The 27416-nt window shown below is 34.1% G+C and overlaps 1 protein-coding gene across 1 annotated transcript; it reads right to left on the bottom strand.

Annotated features, from left to right (window-relative positions):
* Window positions 1–1419: 1419 nt before the first annotated feature.
* LOC133335929 (plasma membrane calcium-transporting ATPase 3-like) lies at window positions 1420–27165 on the bottom strand. The gene is made up of 13 exons (XM_061544221.1): window positions 27138–27165; window positions 10714–11074; window positions 10368–10654; window positions 10085–10295; window positions 6573–6919; window positions 5642–5884; window positions 5337–5578; window positions 4821–5265; window positions 4438–4525; window positions 2169–2482; window positions 1906–2104; window positions 1630–1841; window positions 1420–1564 (listed from the first exon to the last, which is right to left on the bottom strand). The coding sequence occupies exons 2-13, from the start codon at window positions 11063–11065 to the stop codon at window positions 1427–1429; spliced, it is 3078 nt and encodes a 1025-aa protein (XP_061400205.1). The 5' UTR covers window positions 11066–11074; window positions 27138–27165; the 3' UTR covers window positions 1420–1426.
* Between the last annotated feature and the right edge of the window lie 251 nt (window positions 27166–27416).

The following is a 27416-nucleotide window of genomic DNA, read 5'->3' on the forward strand; positions in this document are numbered from 1 at the left end:
GGTTTAAAGTTTAGATGGGATTCTCTTGACCAGACAAGTTTTTCTCTAAGTGGGGAATTATCTGAAATATCAGAGGTTCTAAAAAAAACTCTTCTCTTAGGATACGTGGGAAGGGATCTACATGATCTGGAGGATATGAGAGAGATTCAAAAGTATTAGAAAGTCACTGGATCAAAAAAATCTCTTAATCAGATATCAAGTCATATTGGGCTCCGATTTACGGCAAAGTTCAGTTACAGTTGGGCGCCATTGTAAGTGTTACTGATGATTAATGATTGTTTAAAGGTGAAATGGGATTCTCCTGACCAGACAAGTCCTTCCAATGGACACATCAAATCAATAATTCAATGGCCTTTAAAACATAAGCAAATTTACTTCGAACCCTTTTATATGATATGTACTCGAAGGACCATTTTTTATTTAATAAAGCTTTCAAATGGTTGGTCTTGAAAACTTTACCTAATATTTTACTATAATATAATTTTAAACTATATTTTTAGGTTATATTAAATTGAGGTAAACAAGTTCAAGCATGTTAGTTCGCCTCAGTCAACGCGAAATATGTATTTTTCGCTTCGTCCTAAGTTTTCGACATTAAACTTAAGAAAACAGCTGTTTTTATTTTCTCCAGAGTGATTTCCTGGGTATTATCAATAAGAGTCATTGAATTTGTGCAATAGATTTATTCACTGAAATGAACCGTTATGAACTAGTTCAAAGTAATCCCATACAAATCATGGGAGCTTTTACGCGATTGAATCGCTCTAAATGCCAAACAAAATTAAAAGTGTTCCAATCATCTACTTATTTTTGCAATGACGAAGAGCATTTTTGGTCCTTCGAGCATATATTAAATAAAAAATGGAAAGGATTCCTAATGAATCGAAGAACCAAAAAATAAATAAATGATAATTTTTTTTCCAATGGAGAATTATATGAGGTTTGAACAATGTTTCCCATCAGGTCGTGTAGGATATGATTCTGAGGATTTGGGAGAGTTAAAAAATTATAAGATAGTCCTTAGATCAAAAAATCCTCTCAATCAGATCTGAATGCTGAATTTAGCACATGGAGACGACCCGTACACCCTGAATTTATATTGGGCGCCAATTTGCTGTCACTTGTAGTTTTCCCTCTCAAAATAAAATCAATGGTTGTTTAATAAATATAAAATGAATTCACTTTATTTGCACAAAATGATTGACGATGGCGGGATGATTCTTTTCATTCTATTCTTTGCTAAAAACATTCGCTAGATTCTTTTTCTTTCAATTACTATTATTAATAAATACTGTTAAGTTATGAACTAAAAACATTTGGAGATGAACGTTGCACTCGACCTCTTAGAGATGACGACCATATTAAGAAGAAGAAGAAGAGGGAGGATGGGAGGAAGAAACAATAACAACTTTATGTGACTTATGGCTTATTTCTTTGGTGGGAAAGTGCTGACAATTTGACCCCACAATAGGGTGCCCATGCCGAATGCAACACACCACAGCCATTGTTCCAAAGAGAGGGCTTTTGTGGAGAAGGCCAAGGAACCGTATTGGATGATGATGATCTAAGGGGGAAATTTTTACGATTAATAAAATTTTTTCTTTAAAGATCGTTAGCGAAAATATTTACCTGGGACACAAAGGTGAAAATCCAAATGGTATAGAAAATAGGATTGGTAAAGAGACCGGCAAACACATTACGTTGACCATGGATTTTACGGGCATTGATTTCATTGAACAAGGTCATCATGACGAAAGCATTGAAGATAATGGTGAAATGTTGTGTGGGTCCAGAACCCAAAGGTTGATCCTGACCCGATTCAATATCCAAATACTGAGCACCTGAAATCGAAGTTTAAATAATTAGTTTCCTTTTTATGAATTCCTTATTTCTCGCAAAACTTACCATAGAACAACAAACCAAAGGTAATGACCAACATATAAATCGATTGACCAATGATGTTCTTCAACATGGTGGCCGAAATCAAGGGCTTGGTACGACCATAGGGTTTACGCAACAACAAATCTGGCGTTGGCAATTCCGTGGCCAAAGCCAAGGAGGCCAGGGTGTCCATAATCAAGTTGACCCACAACATTTGCACAGCCTGTCATAGAAACAACAAAAAAGTTATTACAATCTTCTATTTTGTCTTCCTTAATTCCCCTTACCTTCAAGGGAGAATCCTGCACGGCACAGGCACCCACAAATGCCACAATCACCGCCACCACATTCACCGTCAATTGGAATTGCAAGAATTTGGCAATGGAATCGTAAACATTTCTACCCCACATAACAGCCTTAACGATACTGCTGAAGTTATCATCGGTAAGAATGATGTCGGAAGCCTCCTTGGCAACATCAGTACCGGCAATACCCATGGCAAATCCAACATCAGCCTTTTTGAGAGCAGGACCATCATTGGTGCCATCACCCGTCACAGCAACAACTTCACGATTTTCACTGACGGTACTGTCAATAATGCCTGGAATGATGGGAGAGGAAAAATTAAATTTATTAAAAAAAATCGGACTTCGAATTTGAAGAATCCTTAATTAATGAAAGCAAAAAATCGGAAGCTATGCAATCTCAAAATCTGAATAAGTAGAATGAAATAAAACGAAACAATAAAATTATGAAATGTCATATCTCAGCATCTGGAGAAGGCTTCACGGGCGCAAACAAAGAATCTTTTTCACTGATTCGGTCGGTGATTTAAATTTATCCTTATGATTTCTTGGTCTATATTTTTCGCCACTGAGAATAGTTTTCAAAATATATCTTGGGTTTGGGAGTCTTATGTCCATTAATGTTGGGCGCCGATTTGTGGCAGAATGTCCGAGATTCACGGGAAAACCCATGATAGAGCTTGAATTTAAAAAAAAATGTAATCCTCAGGTCTTAGAAAAGGGAAAGTAGAACTTTTGACCCAATTATGTTCAAAACGGACAGTCTTGCCAATTTCGTGTTGGGCGCCATTTGATGAGAACCTGCATAAAATCGGCCAAACATGTGGTATATTTAAAATATAGAATAATCACAAAAAATAGAGTTGGGAGTCATATCAAATCATGTTGGGCGCCATTTGATGAAGAGCTGTCCAAAGAGATGGCCTTAATGAACATCGGGCGGCACAGACAATTTATTTTAGAGGTGCAATATCCGCAGAAAAGAAAATTTTCTGATTTGAAATATTTTCAATGCGTTGAGTCTTTTCAATTCACGTTGGGCGCCATTTGATGAGAAACTACGGAAAGTCCTCCAAACGTGTTGTCTATTTAAAATATAGCACAATCTCTAAAAAATGGCACTATAGATGGTCCTAATGAACATCGGGCGCCACAGACAATTTATTTTTGTAGTGCAATCAAAATTCAGATCCGCAGAAAAGAAAATTACTTGTGATCTAAATTATTTTTAATTTTGAGATTCTTCTTAATTCATGTTGGGCGCCATTTAATGAGAAACTACGGAATGTCCTCCAAACGTGTTGTATATTTATAAGGTAGGATAATAATTAAAAACCTTAAGGATTGATGACTCCAATTTATGTTGGCTGTCAACTTTTGACTAAAAAGAGAATACCTGAAGTTCACGTGTAAAAACATGACAGAACCTCGAAGTCTATATGCCGGATATGATAAAATTAATTAAAAAAAAATCCGCAGGTTTTTGGAAAGGCAAAGTATCATTTTGTCCCAATTATGTTTAAGGCGGGAAGTCTTATCAATTTCATGTTGGGCGCCATTTGATGACAAACTACAGACAGTTTGAGATTCACGGGAAAATCCATGATAGAGCTTTGAAACCTTTGTGCCGAATATAGTCCAATGAAATAAAACGAAAAAATGCAAGATTAGCAGATCTTGGAAATATCATTTTTGATCCAAATTATGTTCAAGACGGAAATCTTATCACTTCGGGCGCCACACACAATGTTTTGCACGTTTTGAGAGATGATAAAAAAGTTGGAAGATCATAAATGTAGTGCTTCCAGACCTTCTGTACTTGGAAGTGGAAAACTTCGCTTTTGTCACAATTATGTTCAATTCATGTTGGGCGCCATTGGATGAGAAATTGCAGAATGTCTGTAAAACATGTGATATGTATCGAATGGAAAACCACAACTAAAAAACTTGGGCGCCATTTTAATGAGAAACTACAGAATGTCGGAGATTCACAGGAAAAAGTCATGACAGAGCTTCGGAATCGTTGCGCGGAATATAACAAAATTAATTAAAAAGAAAAAATTAAATCCGCAGATCTTAGAAATGGGTTAAATCATTTTTGAATTAAATATGTTCAAGCCGGGGAGTCTGTCTTATCATATTATGTTGGGCGCCATTTGATGGCAACCAAAATGAATGAAGCAACTTGAGTTTACATATTTTGAGATATATAGAGATAGCGACTTGGGAAATTAAGTTTAAAAATACAAACCTTTAACCAAAATATATTTGTCGGTTGGCGAAGAACGAGCCAAGACACGCAATTTGGGCCAAACTTGATCAACCAAATGTTGTTGGACCTGTAAAAGAAGACAAAGATATCAAATTTTTTTTTATACTTTTCAGAATCTGGACATAGAATCAGGGAATTTCAAGGAAGAAAATCTGAGCTTAGACCCGGTTCACACCTGAGCTATTTCATTGAAGAAATTAGGCATTCTGAGATCCAAGTTCCTCTAAGAACTCACAATTTCTTTCATATAATAAGTTTGGAGTGGATCGGGACTTAAAGGTAAAATAAAAATTTCAGATTTTTCTACTCCCGAAATTTTAAATTTTTCTGTCCTGCAAATTCCCCCGCGATTTTCAACTTACATTTCCATTACTATCACGAATACGCTTATTGAATTCTTTGCCCTCCAAAATCAGGAAATCATCACCTGGCTTCAAAATACCACACTTGGTGGCAATCGAGCGAGCGGTATTAATATTATCACCCGTAACCATACGAACCGTAATACCAGCACGTTGACATTTACGAATAGCATCGGGTACCTCAGGACGGACTGGATCTTCAATACCGACAATACACAAACAGGTTAAATTTGACATAATATATTCTTCATCATCCCAATTGGGTTCACCGTCGATCGAAACTTCATTGACGGCAGCGTTGCCCTTGACAAAATCACGATAGGCCACACAAATGGTACGGAGACCATCACAGGCCATCGGTTCAATAATTTCACGGATCATACGTTCTTGCATTTCGCTGGTGAATTCTTCCAACACGCCATTGTTGCCGTAGATGTAGGCGCATCTGTAAAAAAAAAATCGGAATTTGGGTCAGTTTCTTTGGAGAATTCCATTGAGTATTTTTGGGTTCCTCACTTCTTCAACATAATTTCCGAGGCACCCTTGCTAAAGAGACGATAACCACCATTGGGCCGGGGAATAACGGTACCCATGCTCTTGCGCACCGAGTTGAAGGTATAGACCCGAGTGAATTTATCCTCGGTGATTTCATCACGAATCTTTTGATAGCTAACACCTAAGTTCTGCACAAAACCCAGCAGGGCACATTCTGTTTTGTTGCCGACTTGTGTGGGCAAATCTTCGGGTTTGGGAGCGGGCTGTAATGCAAAAAATTGATTAGTAAAAATAAAAAAATATTTATAGGATTTGCCCTGACTTACCAAAATATTCGAGGTATAGGCGGAATTGACGGAAATGCCTTGGGTAATCAAATCGGCAACATGTTTGGGTAGATCCTGGTATTTGGGCAGGACTTTGCAGAGTTTTTCACAAATATAGGATTGTACAACAGTCATGCGGTTAGTGGTCAAGGTGCCAGTCTTATCGGAACAGATGGCAGTGGCATTACCCATAGTTTCGCAGGCGTCCAAGTGACGTACTAAGTTGTTGTCTTTCATCATTTTCTGCAGGGGGAGAAAGGGAGAAAATCCATTAATATAATAAAATACTTATTAGGGTACATTGGGTACGGAAATGATCTGCACATAAATCGCCCAAATCCGGTTCTATGAAAATTTGAAAATAAACTTCTCCAGGGTTCTTTTTTTCGGGTCGCTCTTAATGATCGAAGTTGTAATGGAAAAGAAAAGTCAGAGAGATCCTGAACTCCCATCAAAATGCGATGCGTTTTGGCTTTGGCTTAACGGCTCATCAGGCAGATTGAGAAGTTTTATTGAGGTCAAAATCTTGATAACGAAGTTATTCGGAAATTGCCTCCATGAGGGAACTATAAGCATATTGAGGGAGTTGATGCAGAACTTCCATCTTCATTTCATAGCAGCCTTCCACAGTTAAGTTAATGCTTCAGAACGTCGAGGATTCCGAACTGTTCTTTTCATTTCACATTTTCATACAACAAAAAATGGGACTCCCCAAAACGTCAGGGAGTTGAAGATGCCGAATTTCTTTTTTTATTTCATTTCAAAGCAGCCTTCCGCAGTTGATTTAATAATTAAAAATGCCAGGGAACTGCGGATTCCGAACTCTTTTTTTTTCATTTTACATTTTCTTAGCACAAAAATCGAACCCCCAGAATTTCAACCCATTAGAACACCTCACATTTCCCAACTTCTTATCTTCCCCATTCCTTACCTTAACGGAATAAGCCAGCGACAGCGTGACAGCCAAGGGTAAACCTTCAGGCACGGCCACAACCAACACCGTCACACCAATAATCAAATGATTAACGAAATTATTGGCATAGGTATTCTTCCAGGGTTTCTCTTCGACCACGAATGTTTGAACACAGAATTGGATGACCAAAATAATGACGGTAATGGCCGCGGCTGTCGAACCGAAATAACCAATTTGTATAGCCAATTTGGTGAGTTTAGCTTGCAATACTGATTTTTCTTTCTTATCGCCTTCGCTGGAGGATTTTGCGGGTGGAGTTTGTACGTGATTGCCATCGGATTTGATGCCGTTCTTTTGTCCGTTTTCTGGAAAGGTAAGAAGGAAAAAAACAAAAATTAATTGAAGTTCCGACGTTTCAAAAAAAAAAAAATATATTCAGGTATTGGAACAAAGCCTGAGACGAACTGCCTTGAAAATAATTGGGTTAATCACAAGCGATACTCAGTGGTGATTGACACTGAACAGATATTGAATACCTAAGAAAAAAATAATCCTAATTTCGAGGAGGCATCTCCGTTCCTTAAACGGCATATACATTATAGCTTTTTACCGGGTTAACCTACTTTATGAGGATTTATTTGACTTATACGCAAAGGAATTGAAAATTGAAACCCACTGGGTTAACGAAAATAACGGTTAAATGCAAACGTGCTATTACAGAGAACAAACCCTATTAATTAGGTCAATCAGGAAGCAACAGCTGTTATTTCTCAAGTTAAATGTCAAAAAAAGTTGGGATTTGTTTACGTTTTAATAATTTGAGACAATTCACAATTATGGATATTGACAGCAAGCAGCTGATCTTCCTGGATGACCTTATTTATGATGCAAAATAATAAGGTAATGTATCAAAACAAAAACAGCTGTTTTTTACTCGACCATCTGTCAAATTTTATATAGTAAAATTTTTCATGGAAACTATGCATTTTGACAGTTATTCGGATAGTCAGCTGTTCTAAATGGAGTACCAATTTATTATTAATAGGCTTTGCATCAGGCATTTCACACGAATGCAAAAGTTAAGCGGTGTACACACAATGAGTTTCGAATGACAGTTTGTCACAAATTTTGAGGGGTTTCATAGTGTGACGTTTTCAGGTCCGTAATTAATTTGGGGCAACCGAAAATATTCAGTCAGTAATCGATAATGAGACCGATCAGCTGTTTCAGATGCTCGTTCAGCCATGTACACAGTGTGAGTCAGCTGTTTTTTTTTCTCTCAAGTCTAATGTCAAAAAGCATGAAAGCAAAAGTAAAGCAGTGTACACACTATGAGTTTTGAATGACAGTTTGGCCCAAAATTTTGCCGGTTACATACTGTGACCATATAGATCCGTGATTCATTTAGGGTACCCGAAAATATTCAATCAGTAATCGATTAAAAGGCAAGATAACCCAACCGTTTGTACTCGCCTTAAATCAGGGTTGTTATTTTACGGCGCACCTGTTTACAATTGGACAGGGTGACATGAATGAAGGGACCTTTTCGAAACTGCTCCGAAACAGCTGTTTCAGATGCTCGTTCAGCGCTGTACACTCTATGAGTTTCGAATGACAGTTTGGCTCAAAATTTGTCAGTTTGATAGCGCCTTAAATCAGGGTTGTTTTTGTTCAGTCCATATGTTTACAATTGAACTGGGTGACATGAGTGAAGGAACTTTTTCGGAATTGTAACGTTTGTTTTTTTGCCAGCTGCGCCAGCTGATTAGTACAATTTGGCTAGCGGAATGCAAGCCCAATGATTGGAACCTTAGCTTCCTGTGTCCCGTGCACAAAAAAGGAGACAAGAAAACTATAGAGGAATAAGTCTCCTTCCCATCGCATATAAAGTGCTATCCAGCGTACTGTGTGAACGACTGAAGCCAATGGTCAATGACATTATTGGACCATACCAATGCGGCTTCAGACCTGGCAAGTCCATCATTGACCAGATTTTCACTCTGCGCCAAATCCTGGGGAAAAACCCCACGAAAAACACATAGACACATTCCACCTATTCGTCGACTATAAAGCTAGATTCGGCAGCCCTATCCGTTCAGAGGTGTTTAGAGTCATGTCTGCGTTGGCATCCCTGCACAATTAATTAGGCTATGCAGGGTAACTTTAACTGGCACAAGATCAGTAGTTAAAGTCGGAAAGGGCCTTTCGGAGCTCTTTAATACCGAACGAGGATTCAGACAAGGTGACAGTTTGTCTGCGTTGGCATTCCTGCAAAATTAATTCGGCTATGCAGGATAAATTTAACTGGCACAAGATCAGCAGTTTAAGTCGGAAAGGGCCCCTCGGAGCCCTTTAATACCGAACGAGGATTCAGACAAGGTGACAGTTTGTCGTGTGCCCTTTTTAACATCCTGCTGGAAAAGGTTATACGAGAGGTAAAGCTGAACAGAAATGGCTCTCTGTACACGGAACAGCATATGTTACTCGCCTACGCCGATGACATCGACATAATGGGTCGAACATTGAGAGCGGTAACAGCCACCTTTGAACAAATTGAAAAGGAGTCTGCCAAAGTGGGTCTGGCAGTAAACGGCGAGAAGACCAAGCTGATGGTATCAACGCGCAAGAAATCCAGTAGACTCGGACCAACTGTGGAACTTGAGAACTACAGCTTCGAGGTAGTCAAAAAATTTATATACCTTGGTACCGCCATAAATAAAACTAATGACATCAGTTTTGAAATTCGGAGAAGGATAGTGTTGGCCAACAGATGCTACTATGGTCCGAGTAAGCAAGCTGTACCAGATATTCTCGGACATCGGCTAGGTTATGCTGCGAGAATGAGTGAAGATGCCCCAGCCCAAAAGGCATATAAAAGCGAACCAGCTGATGGTTCACGCAGAAGGGAAATAAGATGGAAAAATCAAGTGGAAGACAACATTTCCAGCTAAGTAAGTAACGTTTTTTGCCGATCAGCTGTTTCAGATGCTCGTTCAATGCATCAGACATTTTAGTACAGCACGTTTTCATTGTTTCATTTTAGAACAGCTGACGCCTGCAATGTTGCCGCACATTGCAATTACAAAAGGGTTTTTATTTTCAGTTCCGAAAGGCCCAAAACTTACAGAGAAAATTCCGCGTGGTAAAATGAAACAAAAAGAAGAAATATCGTGCGATAATAAAATCTGTAGCGAATATTTGAAATCTTTTGATCTTCAACGTACATAATTTTTCATTGGACAGTTCCCCTTTCTATGTACAATAAAATCTGGTTAGTTAGAAATCTAAATTCTCCGTAGAGAATATCCTCGCTAGATAGAGGTGAATTTTTCAGTCCAATAGATACACATTTCTCAAACCTTCCACGAGGTAAAATGAAATAAAAAGAAAAATATTGCGGCATAATAGAATGCGGAAAATATAGAAGAGCGTCCTTCGAAATGACCCCTCTATAGCGAATATTGGGAATTTTTCGATCCTTCCCATGAATATTTTCACCTATGAAATTTCCCCCCATTCACGATAATTACCTTTCTTGGCCTTTTTCTTTTCCGTATCATGTTCATCATCGGTGGCGCCCAACAGTGTAAAGATAATACCAGCCTGGGAATTGACACCAACGGCAGTGATGACAATTTTTGCACTACCCTCCATGACATGAGTGCCAGACAATACCATGGGATCGGAATCAATGCCCTTCTTGACATGATCGGATTCACCGGTCAAGGAGGATTCATCAATCTAAAACAAAAGGGATATTAATTTTTAATATTACATGCAGAATGTGTTTTTTTTTTTTTTCAAAACCCTCACCTTCAAATCATTACTCTGAATAATAATACCATCAGCTGGCAACAGATCACCATATTTAATCTGGGCAATATCACCGACAACCAAATCACCCACCGATATCTGGCACACTTCACCTTTTCGTATAACCGAAAATTTGTGTTCACCTTCGATGCGATTTTGCAGGCCACGGAATTGACGTTCCTTGGAAAAATCATTAAAGGCGGTGACAATGACAACGACGGCAACAGAAATTAAAATGGCCAAACCCTCAATCCAGCCATGGTGGCTTTCTTCTTCTTCCAGGACGGCTGAAATTAAAACAAAATATTTTAATTTTTATTCTCAGATTTCTCACTCCACAACTTACCTTTATTTTCTTCCTCGGGTGCATAGAATGACAGAGCCAATGATACAATGGCTGCCACCTCCAGAATGATCAATGTCACATCCTGCATAGCCTCCCACATTAATCGTAGAAATGATTTTGGCGGTTTTGGTGGTATAATATTCGAACCGAATGTTTCACGACGATGTTCAATATCGGTTTTCGAGGCATTCAAACCTTCGTTGGGTGAGGTATATAATTTCTTACACAATTCCATGACACCGCCCATTTCTTCGATTTTGGCGGCACCCTCACGGCCACGATTCTCCATGAGTTCGCGCAATTGCCGAAGCGATACCCCATATTGGGCCGGTCGTCCATTAATGCTGGCCATTTGTTAAACCTGTAATGAAAGGGAGGGAGGGAAGAAGAGGGGAATTAGAATCGGAAAATAAACGTTCATACTAAAACTAGATACCAAAGAAGGAATAGAGTCGGGTTTGAAATATTAGAAGCTCTGCGGAAGGTTTTTATTTAGTTAAGGCAATTGTTACTCCAAGGTCCACATCATTGGAATATTCCTTGATCATAAATGCAGGGTGAGAAATGTCCCCAAAAATACCGAAAAAATTGTATCAACATGAGGTCCTGACAGCGAGAATAGCAAATTGTGGATTCATAGAAATTCCGCTAGAAATTGTCCTGAAGTCTTAGCAGAAATTTCAGTCTAAAATAAGCAAATGCTCGATAGTGGGCCAACTTTCTGTCAAATAGTACGAAGGGTAAGAAATGTCCCCATAAATACCGAAGAATCTGTATCAACATGGAGGAGATCCTGATAGCGGGTATAGCCAGTTGTGGATTCATAGAAATTCCTCGAAAAATTGTCCTGAAGTATTGGCAGAAATTCCAGTCCAATATGAGGAAATCTCTTCACTTGATAGTGGGGCCAACATTCTGTCAAATAGTACGAAGGGTAAGAAATGTCCCCATAAATACCGAAGGATTTGTATCAACATGGAGGATATCCTGACAACGAGAATAGCCAGTTGTAGAGTCACAGAAGTGCCGCAAAACAATATCCTAGAGTCTTAGTAGAAATGCCAGTCCAACTTGAGGAAATCTCTTCGCTCGATAGTGGGCCAACTTTCTGTCAAATAGTACGAAGGGTAAGAAATGTCCTCATAAATACCGAAGAATTTATATCAACATGGAGGAGATCCTGACAGCGAGTGCAGCCATTTGTGAAGTCACAGAAGTGCCGCGAAAAATTGTCCTGATGTTTTGGCAGAAATGACAGTATAAAAAGAGGAAATATCTTCGCTCGATAGTCAACTTTCTGTCGAAGTAAAATACTGAAGCGTGGAAAAATTCTATCAAATCGACAGACGTCCTGATGACCCAGTTCAAGTATTCAACAAAAAAATTGCCCTCTGAGACGAAATTTCACAAAAATGCCCGTCCAAATTTTTTGCCAAATAGTACGAAGAATTTTAAAAGAGTTGTCCCCTAGGAGAGAGGATCGGAATGTTTTGTGGCTCCGCGAGACAAGGAGGAACTAATAAAAAATGCTCCAGAATTTTGTCTCATGGTGAAGGCAGTTATGTCAGGCAGAGGTTCTACAGACAAGAGCTGGGGAGAACTCAAATGAAAGAAACTATGAGAAAGGGTATTCTAAAATATGCGTTCGGGCATCCTTCTGCAAAAGTAGTACGAACCAACGCCTATTAATAGGGTCATTCAGGGAGACCAGCTGGATACCAGCTGTTTCGCAAGTTTGCTGTCAAAATCCATTATTGTGAATTATTCAGAGAGATCATTATTGTGAATCATCCAGAGAGATCAGCTGTTTATAAGCTGCCAATTTAAATGTCGCTTTGCAATGTAAACGACGTCTAAAGACGTTATAATTAATTTCCTGAATATTGAAGAGATTACTTGAAAACGTCTTAAAATAAAGTGCCTCTCATTATTTTCAAATGTTTCCAGGAATAGATTTAGTTCAAGGAGTATTAATAAGGTCACCCAAAAATATCAGCTGCAAATCAGGTGATTCTAATCTTTGCTGTCAAAATCCATTATTTTGAAAAATTTGACTCATTGTCGAGGAAATTCTGCCATGGGGAATAATTAATGGTGGGTTTATAAGCGAAAAAAGATATCTCTTTCAAAATGAATGCAGAAGATGCCGGGTGACAATAATTTATTTCAAGGCCTATTAGTAAGGTCATCAAAGAAGATCAGCTGATTCTCAAGATTGCTGTCAAAATCCATTATTTTGAAAAATTTCAAAGAATTTGCTTCATGGTCGAAGAAATCCTGCCATGAGGAACAATTAAGGGTGGGTTCATTAGCAAAACTAGGATATCTCTTCTAAAACAAATGCAGAAGATGACGAGTGACAATTTAAATGACGCTTTGTAATGTAAACGTTACCTAAAGCCCTTAAATAATTAATTTCCTGAATAATGAAAAGAGTAATTGAAAACATTTTAAAAAAATTTTACTCATTATTTTCAACAGTTTGCATATATAGATTTATTTCAAGGCCTATTAGTAAGATCATCAAGGAAGATCAGCTGATTCTCAAGTTTGCTGTCAAAAAGCCATTATTGTTAAAAATTACAAAGAATTTGCTTCATGGTCGAAGTAATCCAAAACAGGATGATCAGCTGTAAGTCAGTGAAATCAGCTGCTGCTCTAATCCATTATTGTGAATTGACTTTACGCCATGAAAACGTAAATATAACCTCATGTACTTAAGAACATTTCATAATGCAATAATAAGGTGATGTGTCAAAACAAAAACATCTGTTTTTCTATTCGAACATCTGTCAAATTTTAACGAATGATATTTCTCATGGTTGACAACATTGCACGTCGAATTCAAGTAGAAACTATGTTCTTTGACAGTTAATTGGATAGTCAGCTGTGCTAAATGGAGCACATATCTATTGTGCCATGGATAAGCTGATGCCAAAAACTAAAATTACAGCTGATATAGTAATAAAATTAGACAATGTTTACATTTGTAAAATGGGTTTAATATATGTCCGAGTTTAGATATCAATGTCAACGTTTAAATTTTTGACATTCGACAGGTGTTTTCATGTCATGGGTATCCTTATTAATGGACCTTGATTTAATATACTTTTAAGAAAAATTTTCTGCCTCTCTCTCTACCTCTTAAAATTCGAGTAACTTTGTACACCGGACATTGTCAAGGAAAACTTATCCAAAAACACATTAAAGTTGGCAATGAAAAATATATATCTCTAATATCTGTATATATCTGTAAATAATTCCATTTTAATTATTTTCTTTTCTATCTACTTCTTCTTCTTCTTCCTCGCCTTTAAATAGTTTCTAAATGTTTAAATTCGTTTAGAAAATTTATTTTAAATAATGTTTAAAATATGTTGTTTATATTTTTGTGTATATTTAATTTAAATATAAACATCGATTTTAGTAATTATTTAAACAAAAGTAAGGTATAGGTGTGTGTGTGTATTTGTGTGTGTGCAGAAAAACTAAAATTTACAGTCCCGCAAAAAAGACCCACTGAATACTTTTGGTATGCAAACTAAATGATCATAAAATACCATGGACATGTTTATTAGACAGGATCGGTTTGGTTAATTGCAAGAAATTTGCCGGAAGATTTTTATTGGTTTTGTTGGTAATACAGTGTGTAAACCTTGTTTGAGCAACATAGAAACCATGATCCAAATAACAGGTCAAGTCAGAAGCAATCGTTATCGGCAATTTGATTAAAATCCACCACGCTGTCAAATTCTTTGTTTACGTTTTCACACAATCGAAAGCATTTTAACAGCTGGGGTGAAATCATCTGGCCTTATAGGACGACCTTATTATTGGATCATGATAGAAACTACGCACTTTGACAGGTTATCGGATAATCAGCTGCGCTAAAAAGAGTTTCTATTTATTGTGCCATGGATCAGCTGATGGAAAAACTAAAATTGAAGAAGGGTTCACATTCTTAGTAATAGTTGATGGTACGAATCAGATTATGATGCAATAATAAGTTGATATATTAAAACAAAAACAACTGTTTTTTATTCGACCATCTGTCAAATTTATTCTGGTAATATTTCTCATGGTTGGCAACATTGCACGTCGAATTCAAGTAGAAATTATGCACTTTGATAGGTTATTGCATAATGCAATTATAAGGTGATGTATCAAAACAAATGTTTTTGTCTCGATTATCTGTCAAATTTTTCCTTATAATATTTCATATGGTTGGCAAAACTGCACATCGAATTCAAGTAGAAATTACCCACTTTGACAGTTAGTCGAGACATCAGCTGCGCTAAATGGACTACCTTTTCATTGTGCCATGGGTTATTGGATAGTCAGTTGCGCTAAATGGAGTACCTATCGATTGTGCCATGGGTCAGCTGATGAAAAAATAACTAAAATTACAGCTGATATAGAAGGGTTGACATTCTTAGAAATAACATGCAATCTTTACATCTGTCCGATTTTAATTTACAAAAAAGAAGTACTTTTCTTGGCGTTTAAAAAATCTTCAAATTCATAATAACAAAACTTTATATAACCACCCTAATATCTTGATAACATTGCACATTCTCTTGTCTGGTCTTGCCATGCATTTTATTTTTTTCTTTGTAAAAATTTCGCGCTAAAATTTATAACTCAGTAATCCACAACACATTGTATAAACAAAGACAAAAAATGAAGTTTTGTTTGGTTTTCACGATTTATCTGCCGGCCCACAATTAATCCTCTCACTCTCTATACACCTCCCTCTCATCTTATTATTCTCCCCACAAAAAATGACAAATATTTTTCGTTTTAAAATTTTGTTTAACATTTTCTTTTTTGTGGTTGTTGTTGTAAATTTTTATCTAAAAGGGAATCATTGCCACTGCAGTGTCGTCAAAAGAAAGTATTCAGCCAATATTTGATTATGAGACAAAAAAAAAAACAAGATTTCATTTTTTTCAACTAAAGTAAACCTTGAAAATATGAATGACAGCTATTAATCAGCAGTAGTGTGGGCAATAGTGTACCAAGTTACTTGTTTTCATTTTTTTAAATTATTTCCGTCAAATACACATGTGTTTATACTATGCGTATAATAGATAATTATTTATAAGATAATCTTATCTAGATACGTGTGGTAGCCAGCGTGGTTAGTTGTTAAGAAAACAAAGCGGAATTTTTGTTATCTTTCAGAGATAAAAATATATTTAGCTTGATAATAGAAAAAGTATAATTTGAGATGCTTAAAATGCCGTCCTGAAACTATTACATATATTTGGCATGACATTAAGGAAATTTGACAATATAAATGACATGTTTTATTAAAACAAGTTTAATGTAAATGTAACCAAAATAAGTTTCGGAATCAAATTTAAATTTTATACTATCAGGATTTCTACTTTTTGAGTACGGGAACATACCATTGAAAATATGAATGTCATCAATGACATGTGTATGTATATGTAAACAAATATCAGCTGACTGCCAACTTTATATTATTTTAATATTAGTCTAAACAGATAGGGTTTAGTTCCTCAATTTACAAATCCATTCAATTTAGAAGGCATAATCCATGATGCAATAATAATTTGATGCATCAAAACAAAAACATCTGTTTTTTTTTTGAACATCTGTCAAATTTTATCGAGTAATATTTCTCAGGGTTGGCAACATTGCACGTCGAATTCAATTAGAAATTATGCACTTTGGCAGTTAATCAGATAGTCAGCTGCGCAAAATGGAGTACCTATTTATTGTGCCATGGATCAGCTGATGTCAAAAACTCAGCTGGCCTTGAAGGCTTTAGTGTTAAGGAATGAATTTCAATAAATAAATAAAATTACAGCTGATATAGAGGGATTAACGTTCTTAGTAATAAGCTGATGATAAGGACAGCTTATGACACAATTAGAAATGTGTTATATCAAAATAAAAACATCTTTTTTTTATTTCAACATCTATCAAATTGTATATAGTAATATTTCTCATAATTGGCAACATCAGACGTCAAATTCAAGTAGAAACTATGCACTTTGACAGTTAATCGAATAGTCAGCTGCGCTAAATGAACTACCTATTTATTGTGCCGTGGTATAGTCTATGCCAAGATCTATTAATAAGCTATACAGCAAGCTAAATTCCGCTGTTACTTGAACTCAATTATCTTCTCTTGTAATCGCAGAATATGTAGTAATTTGTGCTATTATTCTAATGTTAACGATGATGCAATAATAAGGTGATGTATCGAAACAAAAATCTTTGGTTTTGTCTCGACCATCTGTCAAATTTTTCCTTATAATATTTGACATGGTTGGGAACATTGCACATCAAATTCAAGTAGACATTTCGCACTTTGACAGTTAATTGAGTCATCAGCTGCGCTAAATGGACTACCTATTTATTATGCCATGGTGTAAACTAGTTCTAAGATCATCTATGTCGTGATCATGATGTAATAAAAAGTTGATGTATCACAACAAAAACCTTTGTTTTTGTCTCGACTTTCTGTCAAATGTTTCCATATAATATTTCACATGGTTGGCAACTCTGCACATTAATCAAGACATCAGCTGAGCTAAATGGACTACCTATTTACTGTGCCATGGTCGTGATTACACAATTTGACACATTTGTTTTATTTTCTAAAGGTGTATGGCCACATGTTAAATAAAAATGTTTTCATAATGGACGTCAAATAACAATAATGAGTGACAGCTGATATACAGCTGATCGTCCTGGATGACCTTATAAATAGGTTTTGGTCTAAGCTTTTAATTCTCCATAAATAATCAATTAATATATCACATGATTTTATCTGCAAGCTATAAACCTTATTTATTTGTTTATTTTAGTCGAACTTACTTCCTTATTATAATGTTTACATTAGCCACCACACGCACACCTGCTTCAAATTACTTTAATTTTTGTTTTATTTTTATTTTTTCTACTCACAGGACTAAAAATACTTGTTTTTCTTACAATAAATTAACACAACATTCTTCGCCGACTGGTATCAAATATAACATGGTTTTGTTATATTTTATATTTGTTTTATATGTTAATTGAAAAAATAAAAATAAAAATAAAACGTGTAACCTCTCCACCCAAACACAGATTATGTACGAGAAAATGTTTAATCCCTCCCCAATCGCCGCCGTTTATGTACGAGAGTTTATTTTTGATAAACAAATTAAATAAAAAACAAATTTCGCTCAAACCGTTTATCATTCATATAAATTACGTGTAAAATATGTAAATATATATAGGTAATTAAATTAAATCAATTAGCAAACGTTTTAAAATGGGTTGAAATCAATTAAGAATGCATTATTAAAATGCAAGCATTTTAAGATGACTTTTCCAACGTCAACAATGCATCACGTGTGAAAAAAGTACCAACAATGAGTATTTACACACATATGATAGAAGGAGTCATCATTCTTAAATGACCTAAACAGAATTTTCAGTGGAAAAGGGTTTGAAGTTGTAAGTCATTAAATATTAGGTGGGTTTTATTTAAAAAAAATATCTTTTTAATGCATTTGTAAAATGTAATATGAATTCAACTATCCTCTCTTGTATAATTTATATAATTTACTCTTTATAATATAAACGCACTGAAGCTTTATTTTTTTATTTATTAAAACATTGTTTTAATGTGTAAATATTCATGTAAACTATTTATATTATAATATAATAATAACATGATGTATCAAAATAAAAACATCTGTTTTTTATTCGACCATCTGTCAAATGTTATTGAATAATATTTCACATGATTGGCAACATTGCACGTCGAATTAAAGTAGAAACTATGCACTTTGACAGTTAATCATCATAAATAGGTACTCCATATATTGTGCCATACATCAGCTGATGTCAATCACTAAAATTACAGCTGATATAGAGGGGTTCACATTTTTAGTAATAAGCTGATGATATGGACATCGCATTCAGCAATTATAAATGGTGTTATATCAAAACAAAAAAACATCTGTTTTTATTCGACCATCTGTCAAATTCTATGTACATAGTAATATTTCTCGTGGTTGGCAACATTGCACGTCGAATTCAATCTATGCACTTTGACATTTAATCGAAAAGTCAGCTGCGCTAAATGGAGTACCTATTTGTTGTGTCTTAACTTATAAGTTCATCTCAAGTCGTGGTTACACAGTTTGATAGATGGTTTTATTGTCTAATGGGATATGGCCACATACTAAATTGACACACTTAAGGTTTTAACATTAATACGACCATCCAGAAAGCAAAAATACAAGGTTTTTAATTGTTCTTTTCAAAAAAAAAAAAAAAAAAAAAACAAATGGTATCGAAGAAAAATAATACATATTGCACTTTGAAAGAAGCCAAATCATTTGATTGAATTTATCGACGATAATATCGATAACGAAATAGCATTATAATTATGGAAGGTAGTCTCATTTGAAAATTGATTGCCACCCCTTTCTAATATGGAATTCATATATCAATTTATATTTTTATATCAAAAAAAAAAAAATGAAAAATAAATTCCATAAAATTGTATGTATGTCGATTGGCATATTTTCAATAAATTAAACAAAATATATTTTCTAAAACTGAACACTGTTCTCAAAATTTATCTCTGGTTGTTACATCTAAGTTTTAGAGGCAGGGAACTTCAAAATATTTATAAATATGAATAATATAGCAATTTTTGCCACTGAACACATGATATGCGTATATTTCGAAGGAAGATATTTTCATTTAAATTTTGAAAGCTGAATGCTGTCAAAGGCAAATTTATGAAAAAAATTGGAAACATATGACTGCATGAGACTACCTTGTATAATTATGCTATGCACTATGGCTGAATAAAATATATCCAGACATGCTAGCTTCACCAAATTTGGGGTGTATATATAGAAAATCTCACTACCAACTCAATTTTGGACTATTTTTTCGAGTAGCCTCCGTATAACAATATACTCCATTATTCGGAATTTTTGGGATTTTGTGCATTTTCTTTAAACAAAATGACTGTCTTTATGTATTTAATTGGGTAGCAAATCTTCCATGTAGAAACTATCGATATTGGTCAACTTTTTAAAGTAGTCCCCATATAACGATACATCCGAAATTTCGGTATTAAGGGGCGTTTGGGCACATTTTTTAACCAAGTTGGCTGTAATTTTATATTTAAATTTCTTGAAATGATCGCTGCCAAAAGTAGGGACGGATCGAAACTATCTAAAGTATTTTCTAAAAATATTTCTTTAACTAAACTGTGGCAGGTTGAACCATCAGAACCGTAGAAAACTATCGATTAATTTTCCAACATCCATTGTACACAATACTTCATATAAAGGTACTTCCAAATACTTTCTCGCTTCTGAAAGTCCTTTCCATTTTAGTTAAAAAATTATATACATTCCAAGCTCTAAGTCATATTAATTTTCTTAATTTACTGTCTATTTCGTATGGAATATTACTTTTTATGTAATTTTTGACCCAGAGTTTTTTCTGCAAAAAGGTTAATAATTCGTTTATTAGCAGTCATTAGCAGACACTTTTGGCATGAGATAAATCTAGGGTTTTCTACGAACAATCACATGTAAATAGTTCTTGTAACACTTTGTTACATTTTTAGTTTTACGCCACGAAAAGCGATAAAACCATCTAAAAAAACAAAAAAAAAAAAAAAAAATACACTCAAAACCCACCAACATATGAAACAAATACAAACATTTTGCAAAATGTATTTTTATATACTAAAAGTACTCAATTCCAGTATTGGAATTCATGTTTATCAAGATTTTTCCGGAGAATATATTATTAAAAACGGCTTTTAATTTTACGAAAATGTTGCTGCTTCAATTGTAATAACTCGAGCTAAAAGTAATGTAAACATTAACAGCTTTTTCGATTTTTTTAATCAATATGTTCTGTATTGAAGCCCATCAACAACTTTTGAAAAATGTTAAGTTGAAAAAATGGCTTTTTGCCGCTAAAATGGCAATTTCGCCTATAGTGCTTTGGTTGAAACTTTGCACTTTGACAGTTAATGGGACAGTCAGCTGCGTTAAATGGAGTAACTATGTAGTGTGACATGGCTTGGTTTAACCCAAGCCGTGATTACACAATTACGGTAAATAATTAATATCAAAAGCTATGTTAACACAGGGGTGTTTTTTATAAAGCTCGGACATGAGGACTTTTTTAAAGAGTTCTTGATGTCAACAACTCAGTTTTGGCAGCTTGTGTGGCGTTTAAGCCTTCATTGTGTTTCGATAAACTCAAAGAAAGGAAGAAAGTGTGGCCATGTCTGTGGCCAGATTATTTAAATTCCATTTAAACACTTGTTAATAATTTCTGTCTGATATCCAGACATTTGAGAAATTCGCAACTCCATAATTAATGACAATGCAAATCACGAGATCATTTTATGACTTTTTTTCGGATCAAATAATCACGAGTTTTTCAATTAAAGACAACATAATCAATTAATACAAAAAGAAAAAAATAAGTTATGTAATGGGAAAATACTTTTTTTCTCAAATTAAAAAAAATGAAAATTAAACATTTTTTTGTTTATAAAATAGACAACAACAAGTACAAGCAAAAAGAAAAAAATCGGGAACATGGTATTTACCAACAAAAAATAACTGAATCAATGATATTCAAAATCTGTTTGCTGTTGTTGTTGTTGTTGGTGGTTGGTTATTTATTGTGTGTGCAAAGATTGGAGCGTATTAAGAATGGTGATCCATATCCCGCACTTCTGATGATGCTGCCGTTGCTGTTACCCACCGTCACTGTCAATGATGAGGTCGAGGATGAGGAGAATGTGTGGTGGTGTTGTTGTTGCTGTTGTTGCTATTATTATTGCTATATATTCTGATAAATTTATGTAAACATTAAGATATCCAAACACCAGATGTAATGTAAACAATTGAAAACACTGCCGTATCGGAACGAACGAACGAACGAACGAAAAAAAAAAATAATAATAAAAATAAATCACTAAAGGCAAGATGTATTGGTGGTGTTGTTGGCGATGAATCCAGTTAAAATCGCCTAACATAAGGAACTTTTATTTCGTATGGATATTAAATCCAATACAAAAATTGATTTGCATTGAAAAAATTTTAAATTAGGCAATTATTTTCACTTCCTCTCTTTTTTCAATTTTTTTTTGGAATATTTATGTTTCAAATTATTTCCAAAAAAATTTTATTTTTCACTTATTAATTTCAATTTTTGTTTACTTCTTATTTTTGAGTGGAACAAATGCCAGGCAAATTCAAAATGCCGCAACGTTTTCCCCGGGCCTGGCAAAATCAAAACCGCCGCGTGCCCTGTTAAATCGATACTGATCTGTTTGGATTCAATATGTATTCAAATCGATTTCATTGATTACACCTGAATGAAAACAAAATAAAAAACAAAAAAAGAAAATATGGAAATTTTCTTTGCTTCTCAATACTCCAGAGCGAGAAGTGTGCGTGCGCAAATTGTTCCCAGGCATAAAACAGATGATGGTGAATTTAAAGGAGAATACAAATTACACGATTTAATTTTTTTAGAGAGAAGAGAGACAGAATACTCTCATAAGGAAAAAAAAAAATGCGGAAGTAAACAATAAATTTTAATAAAAAAAAAACACTTCTCAGTGATTTACTTTGAAAGAGAGATAGTGGATATTTAATACTCTTTAATATATTGCAGAAAAAGTCAACAGGAAAACAGCTGGTTTGACGACAAGTAGTAGCAATTTGCATGCTAGAAATAACAATAGGTTATAGCTACCAGCTGATTGCAATTTTAATTAAGGGAAAAACACATACGAGGATTCCGGCCTGGCCTAGTAAAAGGTCGTTTACATTTAACCGGATTTGGTTAACCCAGTGGGTTTAAATTTTCAATTCCTTTGAATATATGCCAAATAAATCCTCATAAAGTAGGTTAACCCGGTAAAAAGTTCTAATGTAAATGCCGTATAAGTTGGCTTTGTATGAAATATCTATTTATAAAGGAATATCAGAGTCAAACTTGATTTTTGACGCCGTTCTTTTACAATAAAAGAAGTCAACTTAACATGCCAATCCTGAAGTCCTCTTGTGCGTTTTTTCTCAAGTCTAATGTCAAAAATTTGGTCTTTGTTTCATAATGAAAATCAATTCACAATAATGCATTTTTACAGCAAACTTGAGAGACAGCTTATATCCAGCTGGTCTCCCTGGACGACGTTATTTATAGGCCTTGGTCATGCCACAATGAATAGGTAGTTCATGTCTTGATTAACTATGCATGGAGTTCCTATTTATTGACCCATGGTATAGTCTGAGCTTTAAATTTCCCATAACTAAGCAAATAATATAGCACATGATTTTATCGATAAGCTACAAACATTGTTTATTTGTAAACAGCTGATCCGGAAATGTTATACAATGAAATCACGCATTTCTAATTTTTCCATTGTACAAAATTGCAGATGCGTCTTTTTTGAACACCTGTTTCTATATGAAAGAGTTGCCAGATCGTGCTAGGCTAAGGACTTTCCGAACTGCCCTCGTATTCAAATTAATTGTTGAATATTTTTATTTACAAACCGTCAGCTATTTATTTTGATGTTGTTCTATTGACAGTGCAATTTCACATGTCAAATTTTGGCCTATTTCTAAATTTGTTTCTCCTCAATTTCTGTGATAAAATCTCTCCAATTAAATTATAAATTAATAGCCAATGTAGTTGATAAGATTTATGAGACGACTATAAACCATATGGAAACAAAATACGTCATTAATTAATGATGATGGCATTAGTTATCAATATATGATTCTATAACAAGTATGTATGCAATTGTTGTTAGCTGATTATTTTTTGATTTCGCATTCCAATAAGAAATATGTCACAAGAGCCATCAATGTTCTATTTGCTGTCAGAAAAAGTTTCAGCAATTTTTCAATCCGTCAGAAATATTAATTAAAACATATAGGATGTAAACACAACATAAATAACAGCTGTTGATATTGTAAAAGTTACTATTAAGTGGGGTATAGACTAGTTAACATGTTATTTGTAATATTTTTTTAATGGAATATTTATTACATTGAAGTTTACACAAAATGGCAAGGAAATCCAACATTGAATTAATTTTCGAGGTATCAGCTGATGCCTGAAGAAGTACTTAATTAATAAATTAATATTTTTGACAATTTAAAGGTAAACAAATCTGTCCCATCTCTTGTGAACACAGTGTAGTTTAAAAAAGGAAACAATTGATATATGAATTTTAGTCTATTCAGCTTTCAGAATTTAAATTAATATATCTTTCTTCAAAATATACGCACAGCACGTGCTTAATGGCAAAAATTTGGATTTTGGACAAAAATTTGGACTTGATTTACGTTTTCATAATGCAAATCAATTCAAAATAATAGATTTTTACAGCAAACTTGAGAAGCAGCTGATATCCAGCTGTTCTCCTTGGATGACCTTATTAATAGGCCTTGATATAAACCCCGTTTAAAATAGTTATCATATGGTTTGTTCCCGTACTGCAAGATTCTACTAATTTTTACTACGATAACGAATTTTCCTTTATGATATCGAAGAAAATAGTAAGATCTAGTAGATTATTGGTATACGGCAACAGACCAAAAATCCATAACACTTTACACACTTGCATCTCAGTCACATGCTTTACGAAGCCGTCTAAAAAAATTAGATATATAACGCGTTTTATTAAAACAGGTTTTTGTGATAAAAAAGATTGTTTTTCATTTAAATTGTCATATTCTTTCCTTTGTAATATTTAAGTGTAAAAAATAAATAAACTCAAATAAAAGGAGTTTACACGTACAGGGTTTAATATGATCAGCTGTTTTCAATAGCAAAATATTCTTTTTAGAAACAATTTTCATTTATAAATATTCTCATCTTTCAAGTCTTTACTGTCTTTGGCTTATGAAATTAGTTCAAAATGTTACGTCGAACACATTAAAGCGTGTTTATTTATAGATTGTATAAACTTTTGTTATATAAAGAAAGAATATTAAGCATTATCAATAAAGACCTCCATAAATATTGCGGGTAAGCCAAACTAAAAAAAGAATTAAATTTGAAAATGTAAATTATAAACTGCATTATTGGAACAGAATTAACAAAAATGGTTTAAGGAGGCATGAGCGGGAATTTATGTTTATTATTTGCTGCTTTGTTTACATTTATGTCATATGGTAATTTATAGGGGGTTTCAGTTACAGAAGTAGATGATTGCTTTGTTGCAGTGTAAACGATTGGAATTGAATTTGGAGGGCAAATAAAAAAGGTTTGGAGAATTTTTGTAAAATTTGACATATGTTGACTAAAATGGCATTTACATTAGAACTTGTTAGCTGATTAACTTATTTTATGGTGATTTATTTGGCATATATTCCAGGGAATTGAATTATGAAACCAGCTGACTGCCAACTTCATTTAACTTCATTTTAATACCAATCTATTTGTATTTCGATTTCGAAATCGAGTCGTTTTGAAGGCAAAGTTTAAATGTGAATTTTTAAAAAAGATTTTTCCAAGTTCTACAATAAATATTGATATTAAAAAAAATATTTTTTAAAGTTTTCTTTTGACGAGAGTTTTTTTTATAATTTAATTTTACAAGGTTTACAATAGGAGAGAATTGTTTTAAAAATATATTTTTCCAAGGAACATCGGAACGTGGATTTAAAAAAAAATATTTTTCCAAGGAAACTTTCAAATAAATTTGAATACCTTTAATTCTAAAAAAAAATTCAATTTTATTTGAATTTATTTGGCATAGTATTCAAAACAATACAAATATATACACAAATTATGAATTTTGATTTGATGGAACCAGTCACTTTCAGAAAAAATTGTAATCAGCTGGTAGTTATGCCCTACCTTGTAACAACGGCCTATAAATAAGGTCATCCAGAGAGACCAGCTGGATATCAACTGTCTCTCAAGTTTGCTGTCAATAGCCATTATTGTGAATTGTCTTCCATTATAAAAAAAGTAAACAAAGTCCAAATTTTTGGCATAAGACTTGAGACAAAGCAGCTGACTTTTGCTAGCTGGGTGACCTTATTAATAGATCTTGAATTCTACCATGGCTACGACCATGGCACAATAAATAGGTAGTCCACTTAGAGCAGCTGATGTCTCGATTAACTGTCAAAGTGCATAATTTCTACTTGAATTCGATGTGTAATGTTGCCAACCATGTGAAATATTATAAGGAAAAATTTGACAGATGGTCGAGACAAAAACAAAGGCTTTTGTTTTGATACATCACCTTTTTATTGCATCATGGCTACAACGACAAAAACTATTGTGATGTAATAGCCTTCATATTGTCAAAATGTTTATTTACATTTCTAATATGATTAATTACAAAAAATAGAAAGGATTTTGAGAGCACAAGACAGTATCAGCTGGTCAACCAGGAAGACCTTATACATGTGCTCTCATGGTACATGTATAAGGTCTTCCTGGTTAATAATAATATTGTAAATTAATTATTGATTTAATCATGTAATCAGCTGATCAAAAATATATTAAAGAGTGTTTATACATAACACGTTTCTATGAACTACATTAAATTCAATAATTTCCATATTGGAAATTATGTGAAAATATTTGTTTATATATTTTCAATAGAATTGATTCCAAATAGAAATCATTTTGAGAGCACGATATAGTATTCCGGTTGTTCCTGGTTGACCTTATACATGTGCCATGAGAGCAATCATTAATAATGTAAATTGATCAAGGCCTATCGCCCAGGATGATCAGCATGGCATAATTAAAGAAGCTAGACTCATTTGAGAATTTGATTGCTCTCAAAATTTAAAATAAAATTTAATTTAAATTTTGAAAGCTGAATGTTGTCAAAGGCCAATTTATGAAATATGACTGCATGAGACTATCTTGTATAATTATGCCATGGATGATCAGCTGCTTCTCAAGTTTGCTGTCAAAATGCATTGTGTTGACTTAACATTATGAAAATGTAAACAATGCAATATTAAATATCAGAAAACAGATGATTTTTGCTTCTCGGCTGATTTTATTTATAGACCGTGTCAATTAATTATTAATTTAGTCATGTTATCAGCTGATGAACAATCTTTAAAACAGTGTTTACACATAACAAGTTTCAATGAATTCTATTCATTAAATTCCATTCCATATTGGAATTTCCTTCTTCGTAAAAAAATTTTTCAATTAAAAATGATAACTGCATTCCATTATTGTTATTGTATAATATTTTTCACTTAATTAAATAATCTTTATGAATTTTATTATAGATTTTCACTTCATAAATTATGTTTTGAATTTTTTGTCACCAAAAATCGTTCATGTTTCTATTTTTATTATATTTCATTTTTTTTTTATTAAAATCCTTATATTATTATGGCACTCACTTTCTCTTTAGCACATTCAGAGACGAAACAGACACAAAAACTCTTTGTTCTATATATATATTATATAGATCCACCCACGATCGTCTAAGTTTAACAAACAACTAAAATCCTTTTAGTCAGAACCACTGATATTTGTATCAAAATTTCGGAGCAGGATTTGTTGTTGTAACCTTCAACGCTGCTGGCGCCCACTGCATTGATTTGAAATCGCTGAATTTTTTTTCGCCAAGCACGACTACAACACTACAACAACAATAGCAGCAGTAACAGCCTCAACAA

The sequence above is a fragment of the Musca vetustissima genome, unplaced genomic scaffold (assembly GCF_032173495.1).
Source record: "Musca vetustissima isolate MV318-11 ecotype Yass unplaced genomic scaffold, APGP_CSIRO_Mvet_v1 utg61837, whole genome shotgun sequence".
NCBI classification, from domain to species: Eukaryota; Metazoa; Arthropoda; class Insecta; order Diptera; family Muscidae; genus Musca; species Musca vetustissima.